General features: G+C 33.3%; 1 protein-coding gene across 1 annotated transcript in view; it reads right to left on the bottom strand.

Annotated features, from left to right (window-relative positions):
- The window catches only part of LOC145248857 (coiled-coil domain-containing protein 191-like), a 72,225-nt gene that overhangs the window by 5,732 nt on the left and 42,275 nt on the right, over positions 1-24,218 (bottom strand). The window contains exons 9-17 of the mRNA XM_080110581.1: positions 21,801-21,991; positions 19,747-19,972; positions 18,048-18,223; positions 17,035-17,364; positions 13,660-13,757; positions 10,889-10,971; positions 9,266-9,367; positions 7,109-7,287; positions 4,907-5,024 (exon numbers count right to left, since the gene is read on the bottom strand). Of these exons, the coding sequence (XP_079966707.1) occupies positions 4,907-5,024; positions 7,109-7,287; positions 9,266-9,367; positions 10,889-10,971; positions 13,660-13,757; positions 17,035-17,364; positions 18,048-18,223; positions 19,747-19,972; positions 21,801-21,991 (1,503 nt within the window). The remainder of the gene's footprint in view (positions 1-4,906; positions 5,025-7,108; positions 7,288-9,265; positions 9,368-10,888; positions 10,972-13,659; positions 13,758-17,034; positions 17,365-18,047; positions 18,224-19,746; positions 19,973-21,800; positions 21,992-24,218) is intronic.

Below are 24,218 nucleotides of genomic sequence, written 5' to 3'. Positions count from 1 at the left end.
AAAGGTCTCCAATCGGACTATGTTGTCCATTGTTCCTCTTTTGTTCCTAAAACCACTTTGTAGGTTGGCAATTGAGTCGTTCGTTTCCAGATACCAATTCAGTCGTTTATTTATCGTTCTTTCAAATGTTTTGCAGAGACAACTTGTCAATGCAATTGGTCTGAAATTTTGTGGATCTGAATTGTCTTTCTCTCGTTTAGGGATGGGGATCATGATAGCATGTTTCCAACTATTGGGTAGTTTTCCCTTGAACCATATTTTGTTGAGCATGTTTAAAAGATGTGTTATAGATTTGGAAGGAAGTTGTTTCAGAAACTCATAATGTATCTCATCCGCCCCAGTAGCTGTATTATGTGCTTCGTTTATGGCTTTTAAGAGTTCATTTTTAGTAAAAGGATAGCTGCATTCTTCTTTGTTGTTTGAGTTGAAATTAAATTTATTTATCTTTTTTTCTGTATCTTGTTTTATCTTTTGGAAGGATTGACTGTAATTTTTGCTGGAGAAATTGCTTTGAAAGGTTTCAGCAAGAAGATTCGCAATATTTTTTGTCTCCGTTATTTTGATGTTTTTTTTGTAGGAGATGATTTAGAGGGGAGGGTGAGTTTTTACCCGAAATTTTCCTTACCATGTTCCACACTTGTTTGGGGTTTGTATTCGAGTTTATTTTATTTATATAATCTTTCCATGATGTTCTTTTTGCTTCTCTAATAACTTTACGAGCCACTGCTTTTTTTTGCTTTTAGATTTGTTAAAATCACTGGAAAATGGTCTCTACCCCATGAATCTTCTAGAACCTTCCAGTTATAGTCCATGAGGATAGTATGGTCACACAAAGATAAATCTAATGCTGAGTAGGTGCCTGAAGCGGGATGAAGGTATGTGTTGGATTTATTGTTTAATATACACAAGTCATTGTTGTTAATAATTTTTTCAAGATTCTTCCCTTTCTTATCCAAGTATGCAGATCCCCATATATCGTTGTGACTATTGAAATCACCTAACAGTAAGAATGGTTTGGGTAACTGATTTATTATTTTGTTCATCTCTGCTTCGTCTATTGGATCTTGGGGGTGGAATGTAGATAGTGCAGATATTTATAGTTCTGTGTAGTGTGGCTGATGCAGCAATGGCTTGAATATTAGTGTTTAGATCTATTTTGCTTTGTGGGATATTATTTCTAATAAGTATAGATACTCCTACAGAGGCTCTCTGTTAGATATTGTGGATGTGGTTGTATTGTTTGTAGTTTTTTATATTTATTTTATCTTCAACTTTTAAAAATGTTTCTTGGAGACATATGATGGCTCGTTGATGGTTTGTTATAAGAAGTAATAAGTCATTTATGTTGGGTTTTAGGCCCCGGCAGTTCCATTGGATGATTTTTTGGGTCATGATTAGATTTTATGTATTTGTTTTTGACTTTTGTTAGTCGTTGGTGTCTGATCTTCAATCTTCCGTGTCCATTTTCTCAAATCTGTTTTGGATTGAGTCTCTTGGTCTGGAAGATGAACATGGTCTGTTTATTTTGGTTTTAGCTTCTTTGTTGGTTGGTGGTTTGTTTCCTTTTCCTTCATGGGCACTTTTTGGTGTCTGTTTTTTTTTTTCCAGTTAGAGGGGTTGTTTCTGTGGATGTTGTAGCACTTTGGAGTTTTGTGGGTCTTTTGGGTTGAGTTTTGGTTTGGGAGTTTTGTTCAGTTTTGTAATCTTTATTTTCATTGTTTATTTGTTTTATAGCTTTTTTGAATTCTTCCATTAGTTCCCTTACTTCATTGAGTAATTTAATGATGTCTTCTGGTTTGATGTTTAATAGGTTTGCTTTTGTTGTTTGGTTATTTGGTCCGGTGGTATGTTGTATGTTTTTTTGTTTATTTCTGAGTATTTTATATTTCCAGCTAGGTTACGAGCTTCTTGGAAGGTTATATTTTTTGTATATTTTATTTTAATTTATTTTTCTTACTTCCATTTGTCGCATTCTTTTGAATTTGCACTATGGCCTTTTTGGCAGTTAATACATTTTGGATCTTTTTGGCAATCTGTATGGATCTCGTTTTCTCCACACCTCACACCGGTCTCGATGATGTCCGTACCTTTGACAGTTGTAGCATCTGAGAGGGTTTGGTGTGTACGGTTCTATATTTATTTTTTCATATCCTATTTTGATGTTACTTGGGATTTGATGGGTATTAAAGGTTAGAATATAAGAGTTTGTATCAATGGTTTCACCATATTTTTTAATTTGGATCCTTTTTACATCGGTAACGTTTTGATTTTTTAGGTTAGTTTTAATTTCTTCCAAGGAGCACAGTGATAGTTCTGAACTCCTGATTACTCCTTTACTAGTATTCAACGTTTTATGGGGATAGATTTTTACTTTTTGGTTATTAAAAAGTCTCCATTTAAAGATTTCTGTTATTATCTTTTAGCTTTCTACTTCCACTAGTAGTGTGCCGTTATTTTAGGGGTTTTTTTTTTACCATTTTTGGTTTGATACTCGAGAAAATTTTCTCTATTTTTAAGGGGGAACACTTTTGTTATTGGTTCTCCTTCGGTTGCTTCAATGATTATAAAAAAAAAGGTAGATTTTGCACAAGATTTTGGTTTTATGATTCTGTTTCTGAATCTGAACTAGATTTGTCTGAAACTTCACAATGGTTTCTTTTCTGAGGCTTTTTATTTGCCATTTAAATATTTTGAATTTTTCATTTCTCCAGCTCCCCACTTGCCTTGGAGCCCTATTTGGGAAGTGTTGGGGGGGAAACCCATTCGCCCCAACACAACAAGGATACAGGAGAAGTATACTCTTCCTGCTGATGGACTCAAGCACCCGTGTTTCCTTCGTCCTTTCTAATGGCCTCATTTCTAGAAAAGATGTTGGTTTTCCAGCCGTGTTTTATCCATTCTTCAACAAGTTGATTGACCCTCCAGCCACCGCTTACTAAATCAGTTTTTGCCTAATGTGGGGAGTGTGAGCGTATTTTCTTGTTGTGTTTGTCTGATTTAGTGCTAGTCATGACCAACCGATTGATTGGATTGGGCCTATCCAACCACCTGTCTTAACCCAAGTAAGGGCCAAAGTGGTGTGTTGCACCTCATGTTCTAATAGGACCTTGAACATGATCTGCTCAACCACCAGGATCCCGTCCTTAGGCATTACAGGTTGCCACCCACGGTCAACAGGTTGCCCCATTGAGAGACTTTTACTCTCTGCAGGGGGGCAGTCGGTGTATTCTAATGCCCCACCGACAGGGCCGGTTGGGAAGTAGGGGAAGAAAAAAAAAGGCGGGGAGGGAAGGGAAAAGGGCTGTTGTTTTTGTTTTTGTTTTTGTAGAACACAATTAAGTTTTACAAAAGAGAATAGGAAACAAAAACGGAAAATCGATGTAGGTGCATTTCGTCTCAGGAAGCCAATAGATAGCCTGATCTGGTAGCACCAGTAAATAGGAACAGAAATACATTACACATAGACACATTACAACAATACCCGGCATGTTTTCAGTCACCTACAACCCTATCTGTGATCTCGTCTCAAGATAACAACGGGCACAAAAGTCAGGATTTATCAGGTTCTTGTTTAGATGATCCTTGTGTTTGGCTGCGAGCCCTTCGAGCCGATGAGAGCTGAGGATCTCAAAACGTTCATAGTGTTTGACACTATTTACTGGTCTGCTGGCACTATTTTGCCTCCAATATACAACTCTGAACGCAATGCAGAATCCTCCTCCTTAACCAAGTGCTTTTGAAGAGACCTTTTAAGTATAAATTGCGAGCGCAAAGAAAAAAAAGTGGTAGTAGGCAGGCAGGCTCAAATCCGTACCATGAAGGAGGAAAAGGAAGTGAAAAACAAAAAAAATGTGACGCGTTAACTGTTGTGTCCATCGCCAAACCAAAAGTGACGTAGGTTTAAATTAAGGCTAAACAATCGAAAAGAGGCAATGACTTTCGAAAAAAGTGACCCTCCCTGTAGAAAAGTGCCCACTCGAGGGTGAAGGCATTAATGTTTTTGGCCAATTTTTCGATATTTATCGTCCGAAGGATCGAGCTTCAAAATGATCCCTATCTTGTGAAAATCTATCGCCTCTGTCAAAAGTTTTAGGCAGACATACATACATACATACATACATGCATACATCCATGAATTAAAAAAGACAGGTGAGATTTATATTATAGACTAGCGGGGGGGTACCCGGCGTTGCCCGGATGTTTAGAGGTGTGTGTGCTCGGGCGGGGGGGGATGTTAATCAAAGCATAAGAATAAGCGAAGTAAATATTTAAGACAAAGTAAATGTTAAAACTTTAAAAAATCGAAAAAAAGCACAAAAAAAGACTAACGTAAGGCAAAAAAAATGATGTTAAATGTAAAAATGGGAAAAACAAAAAAGAAAACGCGAATGTGATGGAAAAATAAAACGGAAAAACGAACGCTAAAACTTCTTTAAAAAATCTGAAAAATAAAAACCAAACCCTGTTTCAATATTAAAATCTAAAAAATCGAAAAAAAAGACACCTTACACCACGATTCGAACCCAAAACCTTTAGATAATGAGGCCATGGTCTAAGCAACTGACCTAAGATGACGTTGACTAAATTGTGTTGGCTTTTTAAAGTATTTAAAATAAATCATGTTCCGACGTCATTTGCGCATGCGTAGAAGCGAACTTGTCATGAGAGGACGGTTTTTGCTGTCCCCTCCCTGTAGAAAACTGATGATTTTAGGGTGAAGAAATTAATGTTTTTTAGCCAATTTTTCGATATTTGTCGGGCGAAGGTTGGAACTTTAAAATGATACCAATCTCGTGAAAATCCGTGACCCGTGTCAAAAGTTTTTGCGAGACATACAAACACACATACATACATACAAACATACATACACATATTTTCGTTTTTATATATATAGAAGATGACTTACATTTTTCCAGCCGTTAAATAAACGTACAACTATGAGTTGTTTGTATTTAGTGTCAGCCATTTCATTCCTAGATTTATTCGTCTCCTGAACGTAAAGAGACCAGGCTGTCATATATTTCCTGAAAAGAAGATTTGAGAAAGAGAATTAATATTTTTCACAAAAAATAAATCCGATTTCAACGCAAGCTTCAAACCAAAAAATTCTAAAAAGTCTCTTTTGGATAATTTTATTAAATGAAAGAATGTTTAAAGGAAACAAATGTTATTCTTATAAATTTATTATTCTCTTAATTTTAAATTGATATTTGTAAAAATAAAATTATTTAGAATTTCAAATTGTACGATTTTACTCACTATATTGATATAAGTCAATGTAAGCCAAATGTTTAGACACAAATGCACTTACATAATTATAAATTCTTTGTTTTCTGAATTTATATATGACTATAACGCTCTCTATCTTGGGTTGAGCATCTTGGGAAGTGATATACAAATTACCATTAGCATATGAAGCGATGTTCTTTGTGTAAACGAATTGAGCTTAGGTATTTGGACAATGTCAGAACATTGTTAATTCACTGCCCACATAGCAGCAGCCGTATAGCGCAACAGTTAGAAGCTCCGAATGTCATATGGGTGGTCAGGTTTCAATCCTGGCTTGAGGTAGTTGCTTGTCTAGCCGCACTGATGAGCTGTGAAACAGCAAAACAGTACTGTATGTGGATGACTATATATATATATATATATATATATATATATATATATAGTCATCCACGTATATATATATATATATATATATTAGACTAGCAAGGAGTACCCGGCGTTGCCCGAGTGTTTGGAGGTGTGTGTGTGGGGGGGGAGTAAGTATGAGGATCGAACCCGTACTGTTGAGGGAAAGTTGTAAATTAAAGTGTGAAAAAAAAAAGTGCGACGTTAACCATTGCCTCACCGCGAGATGCTAATGGAAACACGTTTGAATTTATTTAATTACTTGGATTTAGCAGGTGCCCGTTTTAATGAGTTAATGAGGTCAAGTTTGACTGTGGGATTTCATTTACTGCTGAACGCTTTTTTTTTCCCCCAAGATGTTATAGGAAAAAGACTAACCCACATGTGGCGAGCGACAAATGTTGAATATTTATCTTCCCGAAATCGAGCAAATTAAATAGACAGGTGAGCTTCGTTGTTAACTGTGAGATATTACGATTTATATGTGATATAAACAGTTTTAAAAAGTTGTGAAGCGAGTGACCGCTTATCCGAAAGAAGCCTTTTGTAGACACACAGAAAAAACGAACATACATACATACATACATACATACATACATACATACATTTTCGCTTTTGTATTTATAGATGTTTCAGCCCATTAAAAATGAGCAAGAATTATAGCTGTTGGCTTAGAATGAGTACTTTATGCCAAACGTCGGAGTAAATGTGACATTGTGATGACTAATGTTTATTAATCCCAAACTGTGCATAGAATGGATGCCATAATATTTACTTTGCTGCATATAACAAAGATCCATACAAAGTTTCAACCAGATCGGTCCAGTAGTTTCTGAAAAAAAGTGGAATCTACAAACAGACTAAGAAAAATAGAATACAAATAAGCAATGTAAGATTTCACATTTTGTTAAATTTTTGCTCTCAAGTATCGTAATGACTCGTATCGTAATGGCTAGTATCGTAATGACTAGTATCGTAATGACTAGTATCGTAATGGCTAGTATCGTAATGGCTAGTATCGTAATGACTAGTATCGTAATGACTAGTATCGTAATGGCTAGTATCGTAATGGCTAGTATCGTAATGACTAGTATCGTAATGGCTAGTATCGTAATGACTAGTATCGTAATGGCTAGTATCGTAATGACTAGTATCGTAATGACTAGTATCGTAATGGCAGATATTTATGCAGGTGACTAGGAAATCTAGTATCGTAATGACTAGTATCGTAATGGCAGATATTTATGCAGGTGACTAGGAAATTTAGTATCGTAATGACTAGTATCGTAATGGCAGATATTTATGCAGGTGACTAGGAAATCTAGTATCGTAATGACTAGTATCGTAATGGAAGATATTTATGCAGACGACTAGGAAATTTGGCTGAAATTTTGTATGGAACTTTGTTATGATAAGGTCCAGCGAACTAAGTAGTGGGGGAGGGATAACAGGAAGTAAAAAAAACTGTTCTGACCTTAACAATGTTGATGTATGATGCTCTACAGCTCGGATGTGATTGTCACGATTAATAGCAACAAATTGTTTCCATGGGAGAATTCCTTGATATTTCAGCAGCAGATATTTGCGGAAATCATCTGCCTTTTCATTTTGCTTCTGCATTTCGGAAAGTTTCTGTTGACGTTCGGCTTCTCGCTGACAAATGAAATGACAAAATATGATCGTAGGTTTCAGATTACTAAATGCACATATAAAATGCATATATTTTATTGTGAAATGGTTTTTTTTTTTTCTTTTAAGAGGCACACTCTAAAGTTCATGTTGCATAGACAAGGATGAATTTTTGACCCTGCATGACATGAGAGTTCCCAACCAAAATTTCATGTTTAATGAGATTTGGAAGATAAATGCTTTTTTTCATTTTTTACCAAAGGGAGATCAATCTAGCTTAAAATACGAGTTTCTGCTCAAGGGAAATAACTCTGCTCTTGCTAAACCTTTTTCAACACTTCAAAATTTATTTATAAACTAGCAGGACCATGATGTGCGGCAACGTCGCGTAGACAGCAGTAGCCGCAATAAAATAGAGAGAGTAACAGGACTGATGACGTCCTGTTAAAAATAGCAGCAGTAGCAGGATGACAGAGTGAGTGGAGTGGGAAAGTCGCGATGGCATGAACAGAAGGAGAAAGAGAGCAGACGACAATGATTCCCCGCTAGCCAGTGACAGCTCGGTCAAAATTTGTTATGTATAATAGGAAGCACAGACAGGAAATAAAAATGTCTCTAAAAAAAAAAAAAAAAAAAGTGAGTTCAAAGTATTTCTTTTATTCGGCACTTTGATGGGGTCGACAGAAGAGAGGAAAAACGAAATGAGAACGCCTTCCATAACATTACACCATGGAAATTCTGCAGAATGAGAAATATATTTAATCAACAAATATGTTTTTGATGAAGCTGATCTTTTTCTGGAAAGCTAAAAAAAAAAAAATAGTTTTTTAGACAGAAAACCCAATAACACGCAGCAAATATGAGTTTATTAACATTTTTATGAAAATAATATCCATTTTATTTTAAATATAAAACTGGCTGCTTGGTTTGGTTTGGTTTGGTTTGGTTTGGTTTGGTTTTACGGCATATCAACCTTTTTTTTTGGGGGGGGGTTATTTAATGCCGAGTTCCAATTTTTTTTTTTTGTGGAATAGATATTTTAATTTAATCAGTGAGTCAAATCAGACTTTTTGTATCATTAGGTGATATGCTTCCTTTCTTTTTTTTAGGGGGGGTGTAAAGTTGGATTGAATTAAAGTTATATTCTTTTATATAAATTTACTTTTTTTCAGAAATGTTAGTATTTTGTTGGAGTTTATTTTTTTTTTAAATAGTTCTTTCATATTGTTGACATTGTAATAATTTTGCCGGATATGCGCGAGATCGCCACAATCCAAAAGAAAGTGTTTTACTGTAAAAGGTTCTTGGCATGCAAAACATTCTGGAAGGTCTTCTTTTTTTAGCAGGAAGGAGTGGGTTATGTGCGTGTGTCCTATGCGAATACGGGACAAAATCACTTCCTCTCTACGTGATCTTCTGGCATCTGGTAATCGTTCTTCTATTGTGGGTTTGATCTTGAAAACTGGCCCAAATGAGATAAATTAATAATTACTAATAAATACTCAGAAAGTAATATTGTGCTACATAGTTCAATATAAATAATAAAATCACATTGTATGAGACAATGTTTAAATTATTCCTTCACTCCAGCACCTCATGACAATGTTCGTCCTTTGTTTGGACCATTTTTTTTATTTTGGTGTTCTTTTTTTAATGTTCCCTTTTTTTACATAATACTTTGCTAATGTCTTTCTTCGGCGAAGAACCACAGCAAGTCGAAATTACTATAAGTTCCTTTCTCACACCATTGCAACAATGATCATATATTATTGTTATCATGATATTCGAAAATGAAGCTAGATCAAAGGGAAGTTACTCTCATATTCTTGTCCAAAGTTGCCATGTTAGCTTTTTTAAAATAAAATTTCGTGAATTTGGCTTGTTTTGAAGTAGTTTGACCTTCAGAAATTCTATTTGACCATTTCCAAAGTGTAACGTACGGACTAACTAAGGATGAAACAAACAAATTGTGAAAAGAAACAAAAGCTAAAATAGGATTTACCTGTTTTTCCAAACGCTTTTGTTCCTGGCGTGTTTTAATTCTTTCTTTTCTTTCTTCCTCTTCTTCTTTAAGACGTTGTTCCTCCGCTGCCTTCATAAAAGCCTGAAAACGTTTATGAGAATAACATTCATGATGAGGACTGTAGTCTGAATAATCCAAATAATCAATCTTCATCCAAGAAATTTTGAAAGATAATTTCATTTTGAGTTGCTTCTGCATTTACCGACCTGTGATTTCCACAAAGTTTGCTTAGGCTTGCTCAGCAGCTGATGAAAATAACTGGAAAAGGTCAGTCGAACATTTGAGGGAATTGAAATTCCCGGGCTAACTCGATTATCGCCCTTTAACACTGGTAACCAGAAAGAGATACAGCTACGTCACTTCCTGTTCTGTATATTTCTATCTCTTTTCGCAGAACTCTCGAGGAATCAAGATTTGACGAAAGCAAGCTCTGGTTGGCATGGCCAGTCAACCAGCCTCCTGACCTATCGTTAGCCTCTCACCAAATCTATATATCTATAAAAGTGAAAGTGTCTGTCTGTCGGTGTGTGTGTCTGTCTGTCTGTGTACATTTCCTACGCAATAACTCTGTCAATCTTCAGTCTACAGACTTGAAATTTGATATACAGGGTATGGAGATTTGGGAAAATCTTTGCAATCCGTTTTCGGCCAGAAATTTGTCTGTTAAGGGGTCCAAGTTCAACGATTTGACCTTTGAGAACTCTACCAAACTCATCCCACAATTTTTGGGTATAAACACTTGAAATTTTAGATATAGGTTCCTTGGACATGGATTAAACTTAATAACTTGATTTGAGCCCAGAACAATAAATGTTAAGGGGTTATAATAGGGGTTAAAGTTTTAAAAAATTGCCCTCTGCGGTCTCTACCAAATTACTCAGACAACTTCTAGTCTAAACATTTGAAGCCTGCCTTCCTACTACCACTTTTTATTTATTTATTTATTTTCTTTGCTCAACATACACCTCCGAACACCCGGGCAATGCTAAGCTGAAATGCTAGTTCTAAACACAAGTAACGTTACTTAATCCTCTCTTCTCAATGAACTCTTGTTCTTACTGTCTCATGTATTTATTCCTTCTCATGTATTTTTATGTAAATGAATCTACATTCTTTCACTATCATCTATTGGTATGTTTCGTCTCTTCCTTATGGGACCTTTGCTTCTCAATCACTTACCACCCATTAACCACAAAAGAGTATGGGATCACCAATTATATAACCAGAGCATCCTGTCCTCTACACATTCCTCAATTTTTCACATACATGCTGCGAATATAAATCTCTGAAGGCTACTTTTTACAAATTGAAAGAAATAAAAATTCAATTTTAAGCGTGCAAGTTAGGGTTTAGGATTAGGATTACGGTTAGGGTTAAATGCATCTTTGCAATTTTATTAATTGTATTTCCATATTTTTCTGTTTATCAATATAATTTTCTCGTAGCAGTTTAACATTTCACAATCGACCGCTTTCAGTTACTCCTGTCAGTGGCCAAGCACACTCGAAAAACTTTGTGGAAACGGCGCTTCGGTAAATGCAGAAGTCCCTCATTTTGTAGTTTTAAACAAAACAAAAATAAAAATCATATTCTTGTTCTTACCAATTTTTCGTCTTCTTTTTGTTGTTTTCGAATTTCTCTTTCTTCTTTTAGTCTTTTCCTTTCAGCAGCTCTTGCTTCCATATCTTAACAAAAAAGAAAATTCATTTAGCAATTGAACATGCAATTTTTTTTTTCCTTTGAGAAAAGGGGATCACATATTGTTTTATTGATTATCTATAATAAAAATCTCACCTGTTTGTTTAAATGTATGTATGTTTGTATGCATGTATATAGATATGTATGTATATATATATATGTCTACCTAAAACTTTCGACGGAGGCGACGGATTTTCATGAGATCGGTATCGTTTTGAAGCTCGACCTTTCGGACAACAAATATCAAAACATTGGTCAAAACCATTAATTCCTTCACCCTCAACTGGGCACTTTTCTACAAGGAGGGGTCGCTTTTTTCGCTCATATTTTCGAAAATCATCCCCTCTTTTTGATTGAGTAGCCTTAATTTAAAACTTTGCCACTTCCGGTTTGGCGATGGATGCAACGGTAAAGACGTCACATGTTTTTTTTTTTTTTTTCACGTTATTTTCCTCCTTCGCGGTACGGGTTTGAGCCTGCCTACTACCACTTTTTTTCTTTGCTTAACACACAGCTCCAAAACACCCGGGCAATGCCGGGCACCCAGGCTAATTAGTAAATAAACAGTGAATTTCCTTGCAAAAAAATAAGTAATCTTAAATGATCGTTATTACTTGACTTACGTGCAATAAAAGCTTCATGTTTCTCTGGTTTAATGGATAACGTCATCTTTTTGTTACTTCATCATTTATGACGTCATAAAGGATCACTCCCCTCCTCCTAATATCTTCCATCCTCTCTCTCTCTCTCTCTCTCTCTCTCTCTCTCTCTCTCTCTCTGTGTTTTACTGGATTACGTCACAAAACGATATCGTCATAAAGAATCTTCCCCATATATCTCATCCCTTCTTTTATGGATGACAGAACGAGTTTTCCACCTATTTTAGTGAATGACGTCATTTCTTTGTGACATCATAAAGCATACACAGAAACAAACAAAATATCACAACAAGCCCCACAGCAGTGATTCCCAACCTTTTTTACATGATGTGCATCACTAATCATCATCATCAAGTGGTGTCCTGCCTGATTCAACGGCTATGCTTCGCCATCTCTCTCTCTCGAGGCATTCATGAATTCATTGTTGCTCATCATTTTTTATGTTGCCTAGGTGTTCACAGTCAACTATTATTTCTCGCTGTTGTTCTCTGCTTCTTCTACCCATGAGCTTTCCTGTTAAGCTAATCTGTTCTATTCTGCTTTTTCCATAGATATGGCCCACGAATCTCCTTGGTCTTTTTCATACTTGTTCTTATTAGAGACCTTTCTGTGTTTGCAATTTCTAATACCTCTTGGTTTGTTTTCTTTTCTTCAAAATTCTCCTCAAGAACCAAGTTTCAATTGCCTCTAGTCTTTCCCCCGTGCTGTTAGTTATTGTCTAGCATTCACAACCATATAATAGAACAGACCATACATACTTTCGGAGTGTTCTGAATTTGGTGTCTGTTTTAATGTTTCTGTAGGTTATGACTGATGACAGTCTCTTGAAGATGACTTTGGCAGCGGCTATACGACTTTGTATTGCAATCATGTACCATCCATCAGATGTGATCCAGTATCACATATATTTGAATTTATCAACTTGTTTAACTGGTACATTGCGACACTAATATAAACCATAAAAAGGCTTGCCAATTAATGTGCGCAAAACGTTTATGTTTCAGAAATTTTGAATTGACCAATGTCATCAGGATTAGGAAATTAAAGGTATTTAAAAAAAAAAATGAAATTAAATGTATTAAAAAAAAATGAAATTAAATGTATTTAAAAAAAGTGAAATTAAATGTATTTAAAAAAATGAAATTAAATGTATTTTAAAAAAATGAAATTAAATGTATTTTACAAAAATGAAATTAAATGTATTTTACAAAAATTAAATTAAATGTATTTTACAAAAATGAAATTAAATGTATTTAAAAAAAATGAAATTAAATGTATTTAAAAAAAATGAAATTAAATGTATTAAAAAAAATGAAATTAAATGTATTTAAAAAAATGAAATTAAATGTATTTAAAAAAAATGAAATTAAATGTATTTTAAAAAAATTAAATTAAATGTATTTCAAAAAAATGAAATTAAATGTATTTCAAAAAAATGAAATTAAATGTATTTCAAAAAAATGAAATTAAATGTAATTAAACAAAAATGAAATTAAATGTATTTTAAAAAAAAATGAAATTAAATGTATTTAAAAAAAAATGAAATTAAATGTATTTTAAAAAAAAATGAAATTAAATGTATTTAAAAAAAAATGAAATTAAATGTATTTTAAAAAAAATGAAATTAAATAGCTTCTAGCTATTAGCTCTTCTAAGGGGTCCACTTTCTCAGGCTTTTCTTCTCTTTAATAGGAGATTAGATTATTGCTAATCACCTGAGGCGCCCCGACTGGGAAATGCTTTCCACTTCTCATCGTTCAACCGTGTTTAGTATATTCCCATTGTGGAAGAGAGGTAAATATCTATTATGCTTTTTCATTCACATATTCTCTGTTTTCCTTTACAAAACAACCAAACCAAACGCCATGAATAAATATTTAAAGATATAAAGAACTTGAAACATAAAAAATTTTTAAAAAATGGATTCAGCATTAAAAAACCCAAAAAGGCTTATATGCCACAAAACAACCTCATCTAAAAAAATATGCAAAACTTTTTGTAAAAATGTTAACTCACTTTTCAGGATCCTCTGATCTTTTGTGTGTATGAAGTCGACACTTTGAGAACGACGTAAGACAAAGGTTGTTTGCTGATCGCAGGTTTTTCTCTTGTTTCTGATTTACAAAGAAAAAGAAATGACAACTGTGACTGCTCATTCTCTTTATGTGTGATACTTAGGCACAACAAATTTAGGCACAACAAATTTAGGCACAACAAATTTAAGCACAACAAATTTAAATACAAGAAATTTAATCACAACAAATTTAAGCACAACAAATTTAGGCACAACAAATTTAGGCACAACAAATTTAGGAAAAAGAATTTAAGACAACAAATTTAGGAAAAAAAAATAAGGACAACAAATTTAGGCCAAATAAATTTAGGCAAAACAAATTTAAGCACAACAAAATTAGGAAAATAAAATTTAGGACAAATAAATTTACGCACAAAAAATTTAGGCAAAATAATTTAAAGCAAAACAATTTTAGACACAACAAATTTAAGCACAACAAATTTAAGCACAACAAATTTAGGCAAAACAAATTTAGGAAAAAAAATTTAAGACAACAAATTAAGGAAAAAAAAATAAGGACAACAAATTTAGGCCAAATAGATTTAGGCAAAACAAATTTAAGCGCAACAAAATTAGGAAAATAAAATTTAGGACAAATAAATTTAGGCACAAAAAATTTAGGCAAAATAATTTCAAGCAAAACAAATTTAGGCACAAAATGTTCAAGCATAAGAAATTTAAGCAGAACAAATTTAAGTACAACAAATTTAAGCACAACAAATTTAAGCACAACAAATTTAGGCACAACAAATTTAAGCATAACAATGTAAGTACAACAAATTTAAGTACAACAAATTTAGGCACAACAAATTTAAGCACAACAAATTTAGGCACAACAAATTTAGGCACAACAAATTTAGGAAAAAAAATTTAAGACAACAAATTAAGGAAAAAAAAAAGGATAACAAATTTAGGCCAAATAGATTTAGGCAAAACAAATTTAAGCACAACAAAATTAGGAAAATAAAATTTAGGACAAATAAATTTAGGCACAAAAAATTTAGGCAAAATAATTTCAAGCAAAACAAATTTAGGCACAAAATGTTTAAGCATAACAAATTTAAGCAGAACAAATGTAAGTACAACAAATTTAAGTACAACAAATTTAAGTGCAACAAATTTAAGCACAACAAATTTATGTACAACAAATTAAATCATATAAATTTAGGTATAAAAAATTTAGGTACAAAAAATTTAGGCACAAAAAATTTAGGCCCGAAAAATTTAAGCACAACAAATTTAGGTTCAATAAATTTAGGCAAAATGAATTTAGGTTCAATAAATTTAGGCAAAATGAATTGCTCTTGATGTTTTATTTTATTTTATTTACCTATTTTGGTTTCTGATTTACAAAGAAAAAAATTAAATTAAACAATGAAATCGTCCAAGAACACATTTTCATTTCCGAAACGGTTTTACTATTTATGCATGACAAAGCAAAGCATGACAAATGTACGACAACTTTTGATTCTCTGTTTGTGTAATATTTGAGCATAATTTTATTATTTTGTACTACTATTTCACCCGAGACAAGTCACGGTGTCACTTAGATGGAAGGGGTTACTATTTGAGACCATATCTACAGAGTTGTGACCCAACCAACTATGATGGTCGAAAACTGCCCAAGAGGGAGGGGGCTAGAGAGAGCTGAATTAGAGCTTTTTATTCATATGACGATTCCCGGGGTATTGCTAAGCAACCCTGCTAGTTGAAAAGGAAAGAGAAAACTACTTGAATGTTGACATGAAATACATTTTCTTTGTAAAGGAAAGAGAAATAATTTTACGAACTTTAACAATATTGTTTGAGAATGATGTTTTGAGTATTTAATATTATGTTTTGTCTAGGAGGTAAGCTTACAAGGACACAGCCGAGAGGTTGGTTGGTATGTGAGAAATAGTTGGTGGAAATGTTTGTTGCTAACGGAAAAATCATCTAATGAATATACGTAGGTGAGATAACCAATTATCCAATCAGAGCAAAGCAGAGTATGACATAGTGGCCACGTATTGGTTGGATAGAACCCCTAGACCGGCTAGACCTTACTCAAACCCTCCATTTAAAAGATACTGCAGAGCCAGGAAAAATCAGTTCAGTTTAGTTGAGTTGAGTTGTTGTGAGTTGGGAGTTGTTTTTGTTGATCATCGTTCTTGAGAACCCGTGTTACTATTCATCACCCACCCCCCTCCTGTGTAAGAACACCCGTTCACTGACTGACCGTAAGCAAGGAAAAATGGGTAATTGTTAAAAACAAAAAAGGCCCCATTTGAATGACTATCGAGAGACTGCCAGAACAAAAGAATATAACATATTACTTAATTTTCAATTCACCATTTTCAAAAGCAGGAAACTAATCAAATATTCCTTTCGGCACATGCCAAGTGCATTCCTGGACTTAAAAAAAACTAAAAAAAAAAAAAAACCGTTGAACAACACCAAATGGAGTTATCCCACCTAACAGTGTCACCATGCGGCATAAGAAGAAAAAAAAACTTGATAAAGGCGAGTTTCCACTAAAATATATTGATTAAAATTCGATAAACATTCTTTTGTATTGTTTATTTAATAATCTTTGCGTTGGATGGCTTCCTAAACGTATTTTACATACGTCTTTCTACTTATAACATATTTTTATTTTTATTTTTTTCTTGTTGAGAACTGTACCATTTCCTTCTTTGTATTCAGACTCGTTAACAATTAATATTTACAACGAAAATCAAAACTAACATTCGTGTCGATTATTCATCGTTGCCAAATTGCGAATTAACTACAGAGGCATGAAATTATATTGAAGTGATCTTTTTCAGCGAACAGTAAGCAAAAGAGAAGATCGCCAACCTACCACATCCAGCATCTGACTCGCAGCGTCATATCAACTCTGTCATCGTAGAAGCAGCTGAGACTGTGCCATTGGACTTCTATGCATGTTCGAATTGAACCACTTGTAACCGGTGGACATCACAGTATTCCTTGTGTTGTATATTCACTGAAGGAGGCCAGGCATCCCCCTCCCACTATGTTATAGGGATACTATGTAGGAAGTTCAGCAGTGAGATGTCTGTTCACATTACATTTAAACTTTTGCATGTCAGTACAGTCAGGTAAGGTGGATCCCAGGAAGGAGTTCTAAAGTCTAGTAGTTCAAGGGAAGAAACTATTAGAATAGAAGGCTTTTCAGCATCTATGGATTTCTACAATGTAGAGGTGGGATTTTGCTGCTTATTGAGTTAGTCAGGAGTATTCATGTCGAGGTGGTACACGCGAATAAAATGGTAAAAATGAAAGCAATAAAAAAAAAGAAGAAGAAAAATCCTAACCTTTTTGGAGATGACGGAGAAGAATTTGTTTCTGAGATACTGTGTCTTTTCTTAAATGGCTGGCTGTGATGATGAGGCCAGTCTTTTTCAGTCTTTTCTGGATTTGGATGGATGACTTCACTGTGTGGAAGTCTGCAGCTGTAAACTTCTTGCTGCCTTTTTAGTTGCTCTTTTAACTGCTGGCGCCGATGGTCAGACTGAAGCTGCTCAATCATTTTCCTTTGTTCTTTAAGCTGTTTCTGTTGGTCTTTCACTAACATCTTTTGCGATTGCAATTGCCGTTCAATTGTGTTCATTGCCACTGGAGTGACGCTTACGCTACGAGAAGAACTGAAAATAATAAAAGACAGAACCATATTGTAAACCTAAAATAGAAATAAGTCTAAAGAGAAACAACGATATGACTGACAAAATAATAAAATGAAGAAATTGTACGTGCTGGACTATCAGTGTGCCGCCATTACTGATCATAACGGTGTTGTCTCCCCTGATACTCATTAATCCTTTTCCTCGAATGGTCTTTGGGCTTTGATAAGCAGTGCTCCCCGATTATTAAACAAGCTGAGCCTGCAGAGTCCCTTTCCATGGTTGGTTGGTTATTTTTGTTTTACGGCATATCAACCCTTTCCAGGTTATTTAATGCAGAATCCGGTTATTTTGAAGAAATTTTTTTTAATAGAATATATTTGTTTTTTGCAAGTCGGTTTCTATTTAACCCATAGTTGGGACCCTAACAGGTATTACCACTCCGGGTCAGAGTGGACCTGGGAGCAATGGCAATTAAAGGGTGGCTCCACACTCTCCAAAGCCCACAAGCTGGGGCCTCACCATCGGATATAGTTTTAGGTCATATTCAGGACCCCCCTCCATGAGTGAAAAATTTACTTTCACCATGACTAATGTTTGTGCCAATTTTTGAGAAAAGTGCAAACAAACAAATGGAAGTGAATGAATAGGTCCAATCCCTCCTTTGTCGGGGATCAATAAAATGAATAAAAAGTATACGGATTTACCTTTTTTGAGAGTTTTTAGCAGTTGGATAATCAGCACGAAACATAGCAGCCATTCTCGATGGTTTCACGTGGACGACACTTTTTCTGATTTTCCAATGTTCAGTTAGCATTACATTTGGTTTCAATCCGTTGATAGAGTTTGCATTCGTTGGAGATTTTTCACACCTTGTTGAGTTCTAAAAAGCAAAAAAAAAAAACCCAGAAAATAATCTGTATTATCTTAAGTGTTATTCTCACAACGTTTCGGCTGATGAAACCTCCGACCTTCTTCGGGTGTGTCTTCGCAATAGATGTTATTTGTGAATGGTGGAAAGACTGTTTTTGTTCCTTTTTCTTTTTTCGATGAACCATAGTTGTTAGAATTTGAAATATGTGATGTGTTTATGAAATGGAATTTGGTACAGCAGAGCACGAACGTGCGTATGGCAGCTGGACACAAATGACCTAGCTGTGTGCGAGGTGATGACACGGAAAGGAAGAAGAAAAAAGAAAAATGTGTACACAGATCGAGAATCACATCACAGAATCATGTTATAGAAAGACGGAGATAGACGTGTTACACATGATGCTGTTTACATGTTAAAATGTATGTAAATCGTGTGTAACGTTACAACGGACCCAAATTAATACGAAAATGGAAACGACCCAACACTTTTTCCATTTCATAAACGCAACACACACTTTAAATTCCAACAATTATAGTTTGTTGAAAAAAAAAGAAGAAAGCCATTCTTCTCACCACTCAGCAATAAGAACCATCGTCAAGATATATGGAGGTCATTACACCTGGAGAAGGTTGGAGGTTACATCGGCTAAAACATTGTGATAATAACAACGAAGATAAGAACAGTAATCCAAAGAATTCAAATAATACAAACAATCAATCCTCATCTCAAAAATTACAAAACAACCAAACCAAACACTATGAATAAATATTTGAAGATACAAAGAACTTGAAACATAAAAACTTTTTCCCAAAATTACTGCATTCGGCATTAAGTAACCCTAAAACGGTTGATATACCATAAAACAGAACAACTACATCAAACTCTATGAATAAATATTCGAAGATATAAATAACTTGAAGCCAAAGTCGAATTACATCATAAATAATTGGAAAATATTCACAAATTGATGTTTTAATATTTTTACAAAAATTAACAGAATCAAATATCGACTAAATAAAAAAAAAGTAAATAACAGACAAATCTGTGACAAAAGAAAAAATACCAAGAGCATGATCAATCAGATAAGTGTTGATATCGGTATGCTGCTCCTGATAGCTGAAAAACTAGCTCAAAACCATAATGTGGTGGAATTATTGTTTCTAAGCATGTGGTGAAGCTCTCTAGCGTATGCACATGAGCTAATGTAAGTCAAATTATTTAATAAATTATCAGAAAATATTAAGGAATTGATGCAGTTAAAACTTTATATAGGGCCCGAAAAAGGTTGATATGTCATGAAACAAAACCACCAAACCAAACAACATGGATAAATATTTGAAGCATAAAAACTTTTTCCAAAATTAATGGATTCGACATTAAATAACCCTAAAACGGTTAATATGCCATAAAACAAAACAACTACATCAAACTTCATGAATAAATATTTGTAGATCTAAAAACTTGAAGCAGAAGCCAAATTACATCATAAATAATTAGAAAATATTCAGAAATTGATGCGTTAACATTTTTACCAAAATGTCTTCCTGTTTATCTGGTGCCTTTTCGACAGTGTTTTCAGGGGGAGGTAACTTTCTTGATAGAGCAGCATCCAAAAGATCCTGCATCTTTTTCTTCGTTGCTCGTTTTGATTCCTCCAGTTGACGTCGTTCTTTTTCTCCGTACACAAACAATTCCCATGCGAGAAAGTATTTTTGTAATAAATGCCCAGAATAATGGAGGCTGGCTTTTTTATCTTTCCTGAAATTATTATATAAAAAAGAATTATTTTAACTACAAACAAAAAATAAATAATAATAACAATAATCACGTTGACACACTGGTTCTCATTAAATCACCAAAGTTAAGCAATGTTGAATTTAGTCAGCACTAGATGGGTGATTATACCAGGCGCTGTATGTAGGAGAACGTTGACACCTCCATGTAAGCACTGCAAAAGCCTAATGTCGTGATCTCGCTTGACGGGGGATATAAAAACGACTGGAACTGCTTGTGAATTTAATAGTCCCATGAAACTTTCTCCTTTGGAGGAAGTAGTTTTGACCCAATTAGGATGAGTGACACTTCGGTATCAAAAAAATCAACAAAACATCTTGTTAAGCATAAATCTATACTGTCTAGATATAATCTTCCTCTGAGGGCATCAGATCTAAGCCTGTCTTTAAGACTCACATATACATCATATCATTCTCATATCATTTCTCTTCATGTAACGCATATCTTCAAACAACCCTCACTGGCCAGGTTTCCCTTCCATATCATTATTATCATTATACTATCATTCAAACACTACCGTGTTTGAATATATGGTTACGTGGCAGTTTTAGTAATTTAGAACTGCTTTAAAGCTTCACCGCCCACTCATTTTTTTTACCAAATTTCAAACAATTATTACCCTTTATTGATCACGTTCTCAGCTATATTGTGAAAAACAATATTTCAATTTTCGTTCAGTAAAACAAAAGTTAGGATGAATTTTCTGGTGTTCAAAATCGTAAAAATATGTAAGGAGGTGAGCGGCGCTTTTTATGACAGGTTTCCATGGCAACTACATTGCTCCAATGACTACTGTTGCTACTAATTCACTGCTGTTGCGGAAAGAGAAGTAACAAGTGAAACAGACAGAATGAAAGCATGAAAGGGAGATAATGGGGGGATTTTATTGAAAGCAGACGAGTGCCGTACATCTACCCCCCCCTCGCCAAACTTTCACAAGAAACACTCGTCTAGCTGAAAACACTATCAATAATTTCCCCTTCCCTTTATCTGTGCCTAAACCTAAACGTAGATTCCATGAACAAAGCTTCTTTCTTAGAACTGCACGCCTGTGGAACTGTCTCCCGTTTTCCTGCTTTCCAGCTAACTACAATATGGTTGTCTTCAAGTCCAATGTAAACAAGTTCTTGATGAGTCGTTCCCCTTAAGTTAACAAATTTACTGAATTTCCATTACTGACAATTACTATATTATTCAATTGACTACTGTACACTTTTTAACCCTTATCCTTGAGTGGCCCCTGTGCCTTGATAAGTGATGATGCCTATGTAAAAAAAAAAATGTATTTTGGGGGACAAAAAATAAGACTGAATTTAAACAATAAACAAGTGAATTTATTGGAAGCCTGGAAAAATCATGGATTACAATAGAAAAATATGAGCATGAAAAGGAATATGGTTAAGCTTAAACATGGAAAAGTAAAGGACTAGTTGCTAAACTAGTAAAGAAACGGACAAGATATTCTAGTAAAAATATAATAAATTTATAACTTAAAATATTGCAGTATTAAAAATTTTTTAAATTCAATGTAACACCATTAATCAATTCTTAATGCTGCAATATTTTAAGTTATAAATTTATTATATTTTTACTAGAATATCTTGTCCGTTTCTTTACTAGTTTAGCAACTAGTCCTTTACTTTTCCATGTTTAAGCTTAACCATATTACTTTTAATGCTCACATTTTTCTATCATAATGAACACATGCCTAATAGATTTTTCCTTTGGTCGACAGCGGTGCCAAACCGTTTTTTTTTTTTGTTGTTTTTTTTTTTTTTCCTATTGAAATCACCTTTGATTATCTTTCAAATCCTCATGATGTATTTGTAATTCTTTGTTAATTTGATTCCGGCTTGTTATAGACCTCCATGTGTTCCAACAGCGCATAAGTAGTTTCCAGTCAGCCAAAGCACAGGCTTTTCCAACTCGAAGTCGTTGTTGTAGCACCAAACCATACCAAGACGAAAAATGGCGGTGTAATGTCTACAAAAAAAAAAGAGAGAAAAAAGCATAAATAAGTCTCTAAATTTTTTATTTAATTTTTATTTTTACTTTTATTCTTGTATTTTTTTTTTTACTGTAGTTTATATGCATTTTTTTAATTTTTATATGTCTCTCCCTCTGCATCTTCCCTACTATTTTATATATATATATATATATATATATATATATATTACATAGTAGTTTATATATATTCAGTAGTTTATATATATCATTCATTGTAGTTTATATATATATATTACATTGTAGTTTATATATATATATTACATAGTAGTTTATATATATATTACATAGTTTATATATATATATATATATTACATAGTAGTTTATATCATTCATTGTTTATATATATATTACATAGTATTTTATATATATATATTACATAGTAGTTTATATATATATATTACATAGTAGTTTATATATATATATATTACATAGTAGTTTATATATATATATTACATAGTAGTTTATATATATATATTACATATTTATATATATATTACATAGTATTTTATATATATATATATTACATAGTAGTTTATATATATATTACATAGTAGTTTATATATATATATTACATAGTAGTTTATATATATATTACATAGTAGTTTATATATATATATTACATAGTTTATATATATATTACATAGTAGTTTATATATATATATTACATAGTTTATATATATATATTACATAGTAGTTTATGTATATATATTACATAGTAGTTTATATGCATTTTTTTTTAATTTTTATATGTCTCTCCCTCTGCATCTTCCCTATTATTTTATATATACATATATATATATATATATATATATTACCATATATGCTATATTTACTTTATCTATTAGCACCACCTTTCTTGCTTCTGTATACATATTGTATACCTTCCATTTATAAGCTAATGCCTTTAAGCCAGCTTTTTATTGCATGTTTAAACCTGGCTTTGTTTTTCCTCTTCTGATGAAAAGCATTAGGCTTCAAAATGCCACGGCCTAAAGAGGTTTTCTTCTTTTTTTCCTTATTGATTTGATGATGTAATAAAGTGTTATTAAAGTTTGAATTCTCATCCTTTATTTTTTATAAATTAATCTCTTTATATATTCATATAAAAGTCAAAAATTGTCTATAATATTTCTAAATTTTTTAGATGAGGATTGATAATATATATCCTTTGGATGCATACTATAAATCCTCATTTAAAAAAAAATCAGAAACATTATATCAAATCGTTACAGACCTGAATAATTAGGAAATGGAAATGTCTCGATGCTATTTCCATTTCGTAAAAACATCACACAATTTGAATTCTAACAACTATGATTTGTTGGAAATAATAACAAAGACATTCATTCCACCATTCAACAATAAAAAAAATATTGTCAAAATACACCTGAAGAAGGTCGGTGGTTGCATCGGCCAAAACTTTGTGAAAATAACACCTGTAATTAAAACAGTAGTCGAAACAATCCAAATAATACAAAAATTTTTTTCAGTTTTTCATGCTTTGCTTATCCTCTTTTCTATTTTCCACTTACAAATCGTTGTATAAATCGATTATTCATCGATTGTTGTGAAGCCAGGTTCTTTTTATCCCTTCCCTATATATATATATAAAATGAACTCATTTTTCCCTATGATTTTGACTTTAATAGGATTAAAAATCAAGATATTTCATGCAAATGTAATAGGCACAAACTGCAGCACAATATCTGAGGTGTGTTATAGGCATATTACCTCTCCACTTCCTCGATAATCATAGATTCCTATATTTTTTCTGCTGAAAGTTAACTGCCACAATCGGTTAAAATAAATTGAAGTAGGTAAAATCTTTTCTCTCTAATTAATTTCTCCTTCCCCTACCACCACTTACACCGTTTCCAGATCGTTCACAAGGGACAGTTACGAAGGAACACTGGCTTGGGTTTTCTTTACTTCGTAGTTGCTTTAAAAAACTGGAATGGAATTTTAACGTTCCTTTTCGTTCTATGCTTTCTACCGGGTGAAACGCACCATAGAATCGAAGGGTTATTTATGCCATATTTTTTCGCTTTTCGCCGTGTTTGTTTGATTTTGTTTTTCTGACCACGTTCATCATATTTTTCCCTTATTTTTGTTTTTTGTTCTTCCGATTTCTTTTTTAAAGAAGTTTTACGTTTGTTTGCTGTTTTTTTTGTATTAGTTTTTCAGATTTTTTAAAGAAGTTTAA

The sequence above is a fragment of the Euprymna scolopes genome, chromosome 27 (genome assembly GCF_053919585.1).
Source record: "Euprymna scolopes isolate OS-2025 chromosome 27, ASM5391958v1, whole genome shotgun sequence".
Classification (NCBI taxonomy): Eukaryota; Metazoa; Mollusca; class Cephalopoda; order Sepiida; family Sepiolidae; genus Euprymna; species Euprymna scolopes.
This window is presented reverse-complemented; position numbering and strand designations above follow the sequence as displayed.